The sequence below is a fragment of the Convolutriloba macropyga genome, chromosome 8, assembly GCF_964194025.1.
Source record: "Convolutriloba macropyga chromosome 8, txConMacr16.3, whole genome shotgun sequence".
In the NCBI taxonomy this organism is placed as follows: Eukaryota; Metazoa; Xenacoelomorpha; order Acoela; family Convolutidae; genus Convolutriloba; species Convolutriloba macropyga.
This window is the reverse complement of record NC_134475.1, coordinates 65,448,914-65,462,935: the sequence shown is the minus strand read 5'-3', so window position 1 is coordinate 65,462,935 and position 14,022 is coordinate 65,448,914. Positions and strand designations below refer to the sequence as shown.

Genomic DNA, 14,022 nt, shown 5'->3' with positions numbered 1-14,022 from the left:
CTTTTTTGCGGTTTATCATATCCAAGTATTTAAATTTGCAGGATATCACATCTAATCAAAAATAGTAATTGAATTTTATTGCATTTTATAGCAACTATTGGAGATTGTAAGAGTTTGAAAGAGAACCACATAACGAAATTCGGAGCCTATTAGTGGCGAGTTTCCACTAATGTTTAGCAAAAGTGGAGGGTTAACACAGTTAACGAGTTTACTATGTACTATTGAACGGAAATTAAGCCGGAAAGGTGTCACTAATGAGTGATAATTTAGTCAATGTTTAACCAAATGAAATCAAAATAAATAGGATTGGAAAGGTATCACGAAGAAGTGACAAGTTAATTAAAAGACAACAAAATGAAGTAGGAGATTTTGATGAAACTGAAGTTTTTTGTTTTTTTAGTTTGAGTTGAATAATTTGAGTTTACGTTATATTTGATTTTGAGCGTCGAAGTTCAAAATTGGTATTTTCCGGTTGTTGTTTCCAACCGACAAATGGTTGCGATGCCGGGATTGTCAGTTCTTTTTCTTTTTAGGACAGAATTGACGTTGAAGGAGTCGAAATTGAGGAGGCTGAGGAAGTTTTTGGGGTTGACGGGATTCTGCCATGAGTGACAAGTGGTTTTGGTTTTAAAGCATTTTGGGCTGTCGTTGCTTTCGTAATGTTGCTGTTTGCGATGAAATACCCGAAAGGTTGTCACTATGTCTGTGACGAATCTTCGTGTCAAATCTGTGAGCCAAATTTGGCTATGTCATTGTTCCTGACTCTGACTTCTGGGACCCCGGACTCTTCGATGACTGTAGTTGTGGTAGAGGTGCGAAGCACTGTGCTTCCATGTATCCCACAAACCTCGAAGTTCTTTCCCTGATAGCTTGCTCATTCTTCGTGTTAGCTGGAGCTCCAATGATTTCTCTGTTTGGGGGGATTGGGTGGGTGATTGGAGGGTTGGTGAGTTTCTTGATGCGGATTTATTTTTGTCACTATTATGTCGTCGGCCTGCGTCTGGTTGAGCGCATGTCATGGCCTCTCAACCATGATTTCACTCTTTTCTGCTAAAACCCACCCGTTGTTATCCAAATAAATTGCGACTGGAACTGTACGGCGTCTAAAAAGTGATTCAATTTTTGTTCAAACGTCCAATTTGTTGAATTTAGAGTTGTACTTAGATTGCTTAGTGGAGTGTTTCGTTTCCTGCCAAAGTGTGCTTGGAAAGGTGTTGCGTTTGTTGTCTTTTCTTTACAAATGCGTAAATGATATACTAATGACTTTATTGATCTTTTTATTCTAAATGTGTTGGGTTTACTTGCTAATTTCATGCGATTTAAGCGAGTTTTAATAGTCTGTGTCAATCGTTCTACTATTGAAATAACTCGCTGATCATTTTCACGTGCTGTTGTTATGTTGATATTTTGATCTTTGCCAAAATTTTTAACTTGATTGCCTAATAAACACCAAAACTCGATCTAAACCAAAACTTTGTGGTACTCCATGAATTTGATTATGCTCATCTAAACATATTAAAACGTTGGGACTGTTAGTTTTGTCGAATAACTCTACCGTTGGGAATTTTAAGAAGTAATCTATGCAAGCCAGAAAACGTATATCTTGATCTTTTTATTTGTAATTAGTTGCCCAAATCCTATTTGGATTTCTTCATTAGGTTCAGAACAATTTCCATGGAGTTTCAACTTGGATGCGGGGACTACCAGTTTTGATTTTCTTACCTATATCCGCACAGGGTTTGCATTTTGGTCGCTTTGTTCAGAATCTCGCAATGCATGTATGGCCAAAAGGCGAACCGGCCAAGGGATATCATTCCGCGACTACCTGGGTGGGTAAGGCGGAGTGATTCCAGAACTGACTCTTGTATACATTTTCGGATTGCCACCTGTTCGTAAGTGCATGCACACGCTGACCAAACGTGGAGGTCCCGCCATTGGGAATGCATGTAGGGACAAAAATTCACAGACCGTTCCTCATCATTTTGTAAGATGCAGTCACGGACCCCTTTGAGAACAGTATTTTCGGTTGTGAGAACCGCCAGGAAGACTTTGGTAAATAGTTGGTTGAGGTTGCTTACAAATACCTTCTCTTTAGAAAGTTCGAATTTCGGTGTCATTTGTCTCTCGTTTGAGAAACGCGTTCTTTTGTCGTCGGAGTTTGGAGTGAATTGAAAGTTCACCAGTCCTGGATTTCCGGAAGGAGTCTGTGGTGATGAGAGGGTGTTGCTTATATTACTTAAATTTGAAGAATGCAATTGTGCTGCGTCTGAAGAGTGGGAGAGAGAGGGAGAGAGAGAGAGAGAGAGAGAGAAGCAAATGATTGGTACGACGATTCAAGACAAAAAGCAATTGGGAACTTTTTGTTTGCTGAGTATTAGTGGCAACGGTGGAATGTGACTTACAGCGTTAATGTACTGTGATTGACAGTTTGTTGGTGGGGAACTTACTTAAATTCGTGCTATCGCATCACGACTACGGTTTATTGTTGCAACCGCAAATTCCTCGTCATATTTGATTGTAACTTTTTATTTTTGATTTGGTTGGCGAAAAATATAATCTACCAGTCCCATTTTGGCACCTGGCATGTGTTCGATGTTAAAATCAAAAGGTAAAAAATGGTTAACCCAATAAGTGAGACGACTATTATATGATTTATTGGATCGGTTATCTTTCAAAATGGATAGTAATGCTCTACGATTATTGATGACACTGAAAAATTTTCCGGATAGATAATATTTGAAGTATTCTACAGACCAGACTGCTCCCAGCAGTTCTAATTCGTTGACACTCTGTCTTTCCTCATTGCTGTTAAGGAAAAGTGATGCAAATTCTTTTGTATGCCAGCATATTGGTAATCGGTGTTCTAATGCAGCACCTAAACCTGCGCTTGAAGCATCGCAAATGATGTGGATTTCGAAATGTAGATTGTAATGCGTTTTTTTCGGTTGTATGTGCTGCCTGCTTTTCAATGTCTTGGAAATCTGATTCTAATTCATATTTCCAGGCAAATTTTTTTGTTTTTCTTTAAGAGAGGGCGTAACGGATGACATAGTGACAGATTGGGAATTAATTTTTGCCAAATAATGTACTGAACCTAAAAATGAACGCCTATTAAATGCTAAAAAATTTCGAGTTGCTAAAGTTGAGGTTTTGGATTCTAATGGGGAGATACCGGATTAAATAAATTGTAGCCAAGCCATTCAATTTTGTTTTGGCAATAGAGCCTTTAGTTAGGTAAATTTTAAGGTTTTTCTCATCAAGTTTTTGCATTGGCTAACTATTTTGAGGAGTTCCTCTTAAGATCCTCGACTAAAAACAATTGTATAACCAAGGAAGCAAAGTGAGTTTTTTAGTTCAACTAGCGTTGCAATTGCGCGACGTTCCGGGTCCGCATTCCATTGACTGTGAGCATATTTTAAATCCAGTGTGAAAAACTATGCTGTTTTCATTGATGGGTTTGTGTTAAAACTTTCTTAAATAGTGTGTATTCAATTTTTAATATTAGGCATCTGATATTTGTTTTTATGAATAGATTTATTCAAAAATTTGTTGTCTAATATGAGTTTAACAGTTTCATCACAATTAAGAGTAATAACGATTGGTGATATAAAAATTTTTATCAGAGCCACGATTAGTTTTTATGATGTGTTTTTCGTCAATTAATTTTTGATATTCCATGTTTACAAATGGTTGAAGGTTAATTGGTACTCGTCTGCCTGCTGATGAGAAGGAGTGAAGTTTTCATTGAATGTTGATTGGACAGTGTGTTTGCGAGACTTACCAATGTGGAAGATTAGACCAGGAAAGCAAAGTCTACATTGATTTTGATTAACAATTAACATTTATTTTGATTCATTTACAGAGAGTCCTATATTAGGGAACAGATCACGTCAATTGATTGGTCGCTGTCCAATTTCTACTACTCTAACATTCACATCTTTAGCTGACCAGTCGTTGCATTTTACTGTTGTGTAATGGCACCAACTGTCTTGATTATATCATTTGCAATTGTTTTTAGATCTTGCAATCCTGACGGCTTTAACCAATAGCTAATTTTATTGTTCATAACCACTGCAATTGCAAAATTTTCTTGAATAGTCCTGCAGACGCTGCCGGAATCCACTAGAGCTTTAGTCCCAATGTTGCCAAATGTACGTCGACTGTTTCTACTCACCTGAAGTTGTGGTCGTCTCTGATAACTGGAACGCAATCGCCATCAAATTCATCGCAGTCAGAATCGTAGTCAGAGTTCATCGTAAAAATTATGCTTTTTTAGCATATTGTCTATTTGATTAACTTGTTCATCAACCAATGACGATGCTCCTATTGTAATAGCTTCAGAGTTTATGTCTTCTACAATGTTGACACTAGGTTTTGGTTTCATTGCGGTTTTTCGTTTACGACAACATTTTGTGAAATGATTGTTGATACCACAGTTTTTACAAGCTTTACTTTGTGCAGGAAATTTGACGATGAACAGGGAACAATGTTTTGAGGCAGTTAGGGCAGATAGTCGGCTTGAAATTACTTGGTTATGTCCGGGGATTGTTCCACAATTTTTGGATGTTGTTAGACGGATTTTGTTGTTGTTGACGGATTCTGTATAATCTTGATGTCGTGTCGGCTGAAGTTCTCAAAATTTTGAGTTGATTTTGTATGCCCATTTCTACACTAATGGCTAGTTATAGCGTTTTTTTGAGATCGTGTTATTTTTCGGAGTTCGCGTTGAATTTCCGCATCTTGCATGTTTTCGATGAACACGTCTGGTGTTATTGGTTCTTTATGACTGCCGAGATCACAGTTAGGAGACAATTCCCGCAAGCATCCGCAGAATTTTTCGACTGATTCCCTCTTTAGTTGTTTCCTTGTCAGAAAAGTGTAACCGTCAAAAGTTAAGTTTCTTTGTTTTGTAAAAATACTGTCAAGACTATCCAACAAGTCCTTTGTTGTTATTTGGTCTATCTGGAAAGTAGGTTCCTGTGAGCCAGAAAATCGGCGGTCTTTTGTGCCTAGACTAAGATAGGTAAGGGAGATGTTTTTGCAGTCAAAAAATTTCCACGGACTGTCTCCACATAAGATCCCTTCAGCCTCATTCTTTTGACATTTGTCTAGCCATGTATTCTTCAGTTGTTATTTTCCAATTTTTCAATCGCTTCTGATTTGAGCCGTTTTGTTATCTACATCTTCCTCATTAATTGGTTCGGGAGGTAACGTTACTTTATCTGGAGGTGCATCGCGTATAATGTCTATCGAAATTCCTTTTTAACAGGGATTGCTAATCTCAGAATAATTTTAATTCGCCATTTTATCATTAATTCTACCCCCGACTGCCGCCTCTTCCCCTAATCCCCCTTCCCGACTGCTGCACCCTACCTGGAAACTCTTTTCTCAAATGTTGTCCCGACCAAAAATGTTTTAACGTGTACATGCTGGTTTCAGATAAGACTGACGTGCACTCTGTCCAGAGTCTGTGCAGGTGGCGACAAAGTCTGTCCAGAGACATGGCTGGCGGACAAAAGTCCTGGCCAGAAGTCAAGCAGTCGGAAATAGTTCAGAGCTGTCGGAACTGAGTGTTTGCAATGCCCTTTAACTCCGGGACGTAATTCAACCCATTCATGTACACTTAGTCTAACTTTTTCACCTTTCTTTAATCTAATGTAGAAGGTTATCTACTGAAAAGAAGTAGGAGCGGTGGAAGAGGCGACTAACATTAACGAGGTTGCAGGCTCATTTACCAAAGAACTTGAAAAAGCGAGGTGAAGCTATTTATAAGTAAGATGTGCGCATGGAAACGCTAAATTTGTGTAAGATAAGAAGCATTAGCGTTGACAAATTAAACCATTCCCAGTATATTTTTACATAATTTTGCGGTGAAAGTTTTGGAATTTATTAATTGAAGCTCAACGCTTTCACCTCAAATTTACGCCAGAAAATCAAATACTGAAAACTGCAAAAAACTGCACAAACAGAAACAGCCCTTTTTTATTATATTTAAAAATGTGGCAGCTGCACGCGAGTGGTTTGCGAAAAATTGGGTTATAAATCCTACTAGCCGGTCATGACTGTGAGAAAACCCCACTAAAAATTGACGCATTTTGGGAAGGAGCCTTCCGAGACCCTCTGGCACTTTGGGAAAATGAGGAATCCGTCCCATATTTCGCGTTAGTCATAAAAAAGTTCAAAAATCATGTTAATATTTAATTTTAAAGGAATGAATACATAAATTAATTTTGTCGAAAATAGACCCACTACCCAATAAATTGTGAATGGTGCTGACCGTTTCTGAGTTTCAGAGTTTCTCAGGATAAATTTTACTTCAAAAAGTGAAAAGACTATATTGTACAAGTCCAGACCTCGATTTAGGTTTAAAAGCCTAGTAGCTGTCAATATTAATAGTGAATGCATGTCTTTGGGGTCTATCTCCTTCTCCCCTAGCTTAGAGGGCATAAAAATTTTACGACCACCCCCCCCCCCCCTCCGGCGCACGTGCTAAATTTTTACATAGCAACGTGCTATATAACAACACATCATTTCTAAGTGAGGGCATAAAAACACGGAGGGGGGGGGGGGGAGACATCTCGGTTTTTATCACAACATATGTTTGGATTCGCATTAGCGTCAATTATCTTGACATTTCCTCTCAACAGAGATACAGAGATCCAAATTCTGATATGTTCTCCATCAGAGATCAAAGTAGGCGTGGACCAGACCTAACAGACCAAAATTTTTTGTATTTTGCCAGATTTGATAGAATATAAATAGTCTAGACATGGACCAGATGGAAGAAACCAGAAAGCAGGTCTGGGTCAGACCAAACAGACCAAACTCTGGTATGTTCCGGATAGAAAGCCTCGGCCGAAATAATGAACTCGGTTGCACCACCCATGCCAAGGTTTCCAGATCAAAGTTTCCAGATCAAAGTTTCCAGATCATGGTCCGGAAAAGTCTTGGGGCCGACGAAAGTCAGACCATGGACCCACTTGTCTGATAAGAGGTCACTTTAGGCTGTCATGGTCTGATCAGAGGCAGATTCGAGCGCTTACAAAGTTTCAGTCGCTCGAAATCTGATGAGAGGTCACTTCACTCGCGGCGGACTGATCAAATGTGATTTCGGCGGGGACCTCAACCTGGTCGCAGCTTCCTAAACGCGGCTCAACTCTTGGGATACCTGACTTAATTTACGGAACCCATCGTGGGCAGTGACTCGTTTACGAGAAGTACGTTAATATAATCAAGGTGGACCCAGGTCGAGGTGTGCACTCGAAATCATCCTGGTCCAGACCCTTTCGAGCGCACGCCTGTCCATTGTGCGCGCGAAATTACAGGGCAATTTCGACCGCATGAGTGCACTTGAGTCTGACCAGAGACACTTTGTCGGTCTGGACCAGGACGATTTCGAGCGCACACCTCGACCTGGGGAGACGAAATCGTTACAATTTTATAAGGTTTTCGCTCTATAGATTCTTTGCTTAGGGTCAATCTGAGAAACTCTGATAAGTTTTATCCCAGCGAGAAGCGAATGATCGTCAGGATGTCCTCAAATCATCGAAACTTGACACATAGTGTAATGTAACACCCTCCCATCGCATTCATAGTCATCGATTCCCTCGAACTCTGGTTGTTGTCCAGGACGACTCTGGGCCGTGCATCTTTCATCTCGCTCGTCCAGTGCATTTCCAGGCTGGCTCTCATTGCGCCAGAGCTCATCTGGCACTGCAGCCACATGACCGAAGGTCGTTTTGTAGCTGTTACGATCAAATCGATTTAGAATGTCGGATTTGGACAAAACTCCACTCTCTGGCATTGGGACTGCTTGCTCCCGGTAGAAGTCCGTCCAAAAGCCTGACTGGTTATCCTTCGGAATCCCCATCTCAAGGGCCCAAACCATTATTATGGCGAGGTGAGCCTGTTCGAATCAAATTTTTAGGCTGTGAAATTTGTCGCTGTCAAAGTGAACAATTTCTAAATGATTGAAAACTCATGATTATTGAATCGTAAATTGATCCTTTATTCTTCTCCAGGAAAACTTCCTAGGACCTTGGTTATTATACTGATACAATAAATAAGACACGCACGTGGTGCACATTATAAAACGCCAAAGTCGGCAGTACCTTGAATGAAAATGCCACAAATTACGATAAACATAGCCGGAAGTTGACTTTCATTGACATTCGCCATTTTAAAACGTGCAAGTTGCGTTTTTCTAAAGCAAGGTTACGTGACTCGGCTGAAGTCCCTTCGAAATTCTAGCTGAACAATTCGAACTTCTTTGCGGGTGTGAATAAACGCCAGAAGTTCTCACTGACTTTAAGCAGAGCCATGTAACTTATACTTAAACAACTCTCGGGGGAAGAGGGCAATAATGGGAAAGACACGAAAGTTTAACTTAATTGGAGGGGAAGATAGTCTAATATCAAAAAAGAGCATCGGTAATTTTGGTTAAAATTAATAGTGGAAAGGCGACAAAACTAACTTTCAATTCTTTTTGCTTAACAGGCGATGTAGGTGATTGTATGGCTGTCATTTCTACTAAATCGATGGAAGTTTATTTTGCTTCTGAAGTTTGGTATACACTGCGAAAAATTGATAGAATGTGCTTTAAAGGTAGCATCTATTATATATGATGTGAGTGCCTATTTCAACAGCAACCAGCTATACCAAGTTTATAAAACATACATTGAACCAATTTATCAATATCGAATATTAATTTACGGCACTGCAAACAGATCACTTTTGTTCAAGACTGAAAAGCAACAAAAATGATGAATCCGAATTTTTCCAAGCTTATAAAATATGAATGCTTTGCTAAGATTAAAGAAAATCCTAAAATCTGCTACATTAGAGAACTACATTTTTATGAGTTGTTTAAGTTATTAACAAAAATTCTGAGACGACAATTGAAAAACCTCGATGTAGATAACTTCATAACAGCAGAAGAAGTCTCAAAATCGCTAAACAGCACTATTAGACTGAAAGTTTTGAGAAACAGAGAAATATCAACTTCAAATAATAAAAGGAAAATTTGAGAATAGGGTACAATTACTTTTCAAAAAAGGTGTTCAGTGGGACAAAAACATTTTGATATCGGTAATAAGGTGCAAAAAAGAGGGGTTGCACAAATTGTCGCACTTTTTTCGGGATTTGTATATATGAGAAAAAAATCATCTCCTAAGTTTATTCCGGTAGCATTTTCTTTTTCAATCTACTACAAAAATGCCAGAACTTATTTTTACGGTGATGTGGCCGTAAACCAGGAGTCATATTTTTCGAATGATTGTAATTATCACTGAAATCAGACTCATCACTTGTTTGCGCAAGAGACATCAATCGAAGAACTTAATGTCTGCATGATGCTTTCTCAAAGGGTTGTAAGTTTTGCTAAATATGTACTTTGACTGTATTTTCAGCCTTTTGAAAAATTCATTATTATTGTTATTATTTTCATAAAACTATCTGTTCTGTTTTAATACTTATGCCAAATTTCGGAACTCATTGAGATGTTGGTTTTCTATTTTTGACTTGTAAACATGTCTATCAATTTCAATCGGAGGTATAAATTAACTTACCGACCGAAAAAATCTTTTTTTTTGAGAAAACCATCAGTTGAAAATACGTTGAAAAGGATCAGGTCAAAAATATTCGATTTGGTCGAGTTTTCAACTGTGGAGGTTGAAAGATATTTTTTGGCAAAAAACTATTGACAATTATTCTATATTAACGGAAAAATTGACTGAAATCACGTACGATTTTTAGAACTGTTTGTCTCAAACTTTTAGACTTGAGAACTTACTCTTTCCCCTGGAGACACAAGTTGTCCGCCCGGATATTGACTCTGGCAAATATTTCTGGCAACTTGTTGGCTGACCAGACCCTCCTGGAGCGGAAAACTGTAGCAAAGACTCCCACCTATTCCATACAGGTAAGTTGTATTAGCTGGACAGCTCTCTTGGCCACCCATTTGATCTTCAGTCTGTTGAGCAGAAATCACATATGTATTAATTTCAATTCTCAATTACCCAATTTATTTTAGCAAATTAAAGGTTTAGGGCTCGCCGTCTTTGCAACTTACAGAGCAGCAACCAAAAACAGTGTGTACAATCAGGAAAAACAATCACTTAATGCACTAAATTGCGATCCTCTAAATTTTAACCAATCAACTTTTCCACGAGACAACAACCGAACAAGCACAGCTTAATACAACATAAATAACATAAAGAATTAATAAAATTTGCAGGTTCCATCGACAGATCTGTTTGTCTATATATATTGTTCGAGAAGTTATTTTGATGACGTCTGAGATGCGAATCACTTCGACAATCTTTTTGTCTCTTCTGCAGGTACAAAAAATTTAAATGAAGGTAAGTTTTAAACTTTTGTTCTGTTGAGCCAAAACAATTTAAATGCAAACACTAATTCGTATAAAGTAGAAAAATTGAAAACCTGAAAAAAATAGATCAAATCAACATAAACATTTTTTAAATTTTATTTTAAAAACACTGAAAAATGGTCCGGAGCAAATTTTACCGCAATACTTCTAATACCCACCCCCCCCCCCCCCCCTAGTCGAGACGGGATGGGGATCTATTCTGTTTCGGCCACCCCAGTGTTTTTTACGCCCCCCCCATTTACAAATTAAATGTTGTTATATAGCACGTTACTATGTAAAAAATAGCACGTGCGCCTAGGGGCGTAAAAAATATAAGCCCACTAAGCTGGGGGGTAGGGGGGCAGAATAGATCCCGGGATGGTTATCTTGTGACAGAAATTTATGCCAGAAGATGTATAAAACAGATTCCTACAAGATAACCATCCTTACTTCATCTAGATTACTCAAAAAATTTACTCCGAAATTTTACTCAAAATCAAGACTGGCCAGTGTAAATTGTGACATGAACAGAGTACTGGCCATCCTAAAAACAGTATGTCTCTAGACTGATTCAGCTCTGATTTCTCTGTCACCAGCCTCCGGGCTACAAGCTGGAATCGCAGAGGTCGCGTTGGTTCTCATGAAATTTCTCTACCATTTTTTCTCTCACAAGCAAAAAAAATATTTTTCGACGTTTTTCACGCCACTTCTCAGATTACTTAAACATAGTAACTATATTGAGCAACACATTTCAACTTTCAGGCAAATTTTATAAGAAACGTTTGCTCAGAAACACTTGCGTTACTCGATGCATGACTTGCAAGCCTTTTTTTTTTATTTCATAGACAAAAACTTTTTGAATGAAAACAGAATAACAAAAAAGTCATCTGTAAAACGTAGATAAGATCTCACAAACGACAAAAGAGATCACTTATTTTAGGTCAGTGATAGTTCTGTTCCTGTTGTTTAAATTTAAACGAGGTGAAACTATTATGCTGTTCTCAGTTACCCATGAACAACTCAAAATAGAACATTTTAAATCGACAGGTTAATTTTGTTTCAAAATATCAACAATGCTATAAAGAAACAAAGCAGTATCGCAAAACTTTTCCAAATTCTGTTGATACCTTAGCAACAGTGCGAGTTTTTGTTTTCATAAAGCAAACTTTCAAAAAATTTCAGATAATGCTTTTTCTTAATATCTGTCATATTACAAAATCTTTACTTGCAAACATTAAAAAACCAAATACCAATCAACCACTTGAGGGTTTTACAATTTTGTTGTTCAAATTATAAAAAAGAAGGATTATATAGAAAAAATCAGTTTTTCCTTTTTGTTAAATATTTAGTCCTACGAAAAAAAAGTCTTTAGATAACTTTTAGAAACAAATCAAATATTTCCAATGAAGCAAAAGAGTATCGGTTTTGGTCACAAGTTGTCATTTAACTGACATTTGTTCAAACAGAGAACCACAAAATTTAATGCCTTATTGTCTGCTAATTGTTTTGTATTTTCTAAAGACTCCTTGTATTTCGTTTTTAAAACATGTTTTGTTTCCTGGATTTCTCGAAGTCAAAGTTTGTTGTCTTTTAGTCTTCTAGTGTTTGTTGCCTCTATATCAAATTTCCCTTAATAGAAAATGCTTCATCACTGTAAAGGAAGAAATTTGAAGTAATAATATATATTACGCAACTAGATAGTATTCCAATTTGTCTTGATTTCCTGGTTATTTCAGGTTCAATTTTTAAAGTTATTTACAAAACCATCTTGTTTTTTCTTGGACTGAAGACAATTTAGGGTACCGAATTGAAAAAAAAACAAGAAAAAAAACAAGTGTAAAACTATTCTTTTTTTCTTGTCAAGCGATTATTCAGCTTAAAAGCAATTACAAGATGACGGTTATCTTGCAGGATCTTGCATTATTTCTTAGCAGATGGTTAATAGAAAAAGCGAGAGGACGAACAATCTTTTTTGAAAAGAAACTATACAATATGGCTGCAATTTAGTGTTTTAATGTTTTCAAAATGAGTTCTTTATTCTTTAAAGATCAGTTTTTATTCTGGCTCCCCATAAAAATAAAACGTTCTTCGCTTGATTTCGTAATTGTTTTTGACTGAAAATCTATATTCAATTGTGGTGGTATGCTGAAATTTACCCCAATGTCATCACGTTAATCCATTTCGCCTGACTAATATCAGCGAATGCGATCATCATCTGAAACCTGCTCAACCAAATCCAACTAAAAAAACAGTTTTACGAATTCTCCTGACAATCTAATACTTGAAAATTATTGGAGATCAGCTAGAGCACCGCTTCACTTAACAAGTATAATATCGTTTGGGCTTTAATTCTCACACCTTTTTTTTCTGCAGATTTTTTGCATTTTTTCCATTTCCAACATTAGAGTGTTTTTCATCAATACTTTTCTTGTTGAATTGGAATATCCTGATTTTGGTCCACATTTTAGCGTTTCTTTATCACATAACATAGAGCCACAAAACCACATTCAGCAATCACAAACCACAATTTTCAATCATTAGTTTTCTTTATCTAGGCAGTATACTAAGATATGTCAGTAACTGAAGATCCTGAGATCAATTTGATTTTAAGCGGATGTTTTCCATAAAGAATCTGGTCACCAGGATATCGTGAATTTACCGAATATTTCATAGATTTACACAATGGTGAGGATTTTGAAATTGAGAATAATACCATAGACGTGAAATACTTTTGCGAGAATTTGTTTTGAACGATATCTTATATTGGTTTCTCAAAGTTAATCTAAAGTTTGTATGTAAGTTTGAACCAGCCATCAGCCTCAATTGAGAACAAAACACCTAAATAATTGGCCACTAAAAATGAGCTTAAACAGTTGTGCAAAACTTTGGATTAGGATCTCAATCCGGAAGGTTAGCAGGCCAGGTTAAAAATGGTTATTGGACCGGTTTAAAATGACTCGTTTATCCAAAAATTGGGATGAATATTATGATTTCTTTGATTTTGGTCTTTGAAGAGCATGGAATTCAGCCGTTTCATCGGTTTTTAGTTAATCTAAAGAAGGTTTCGGAACCAAACTCAAATACTCTTGCAAACCTAGTTTGAAATGGGAAGTTCATGGCAATCGTTCTATTCGTTCTCTTAGAAAAACCATTTAAGTTGTTTTTGATGTGGAAAAAAGTTGAAATACAAAATTCAGAATCACAGGCATGATAAAGTTCCTTACTTACCTTAGGAAATAAATTTGCCAAAAGTTGTTCAACTGGTTGAGAAGAAAGTTTAAACGTGGAAGTGGTGAGCTCAAATGGGAAAACTAAGTTTCAGGGAGGGGGCGTATCAAATCCTACTAAAAAACAGTTTTACGAATTCTCCTGACAATCTAATACTTGAGAATTATTGGAGATCAGCTAGTGCACCGCTTCACTTTTACAAGTACACAATCGTTTGGGCTTTAATTCTCACATCTTTTTTTTCTGCAGATTTTTTGCATTTTTTCCATTTCCAACATTAGAGTGTTTTTCATCAATACTTTTCTTGTTGAATTGGAATATCCTGATTTTGGTCCACATTTTAGCGTTTCTTTATCACATAACATAGAGCCACAAAACCACATTCAGCAATCACAAACCACAATTTTCAATCATTAGTTTTCTATATC

The 14,022-nt window shown here is 37.1% G+C and overlaps 1 protein-coding gene across 1 annotated transcript; it reads right to left on the bottom strand.

Moving 5' to 3' along the window:
• Positions 1-6,251: 6,251 nt before the first annotated feature.
• LOC142344278 (uncharacterized) lies at positions 6,252-13,699 on the bottom strand. The gene is made up of 4 exons (XM_075395860.1): positions 13,595-13,699; positions 9,791-9,970; positions 7,490-7,906; positions 6,252-6,282 (listed from the first exon to the last, which is right to left on the bottom strand). Exons 2-3 carry the CDS (start codon positions 9,956-9,958, stop codon positions 7,538-7,540), a joined length of 537 nt encoding a protein of 178 aa, XP_075251975.1. The 5' UTR covers positions 9,959-9,970; positions 13,595-13,699; the 3' UTR covers positions 6,252-6,282; positions 7,490-7,537.
• Between the last annotated feature and the right edge of the window lie 323 nt (positions 13,700-14,022).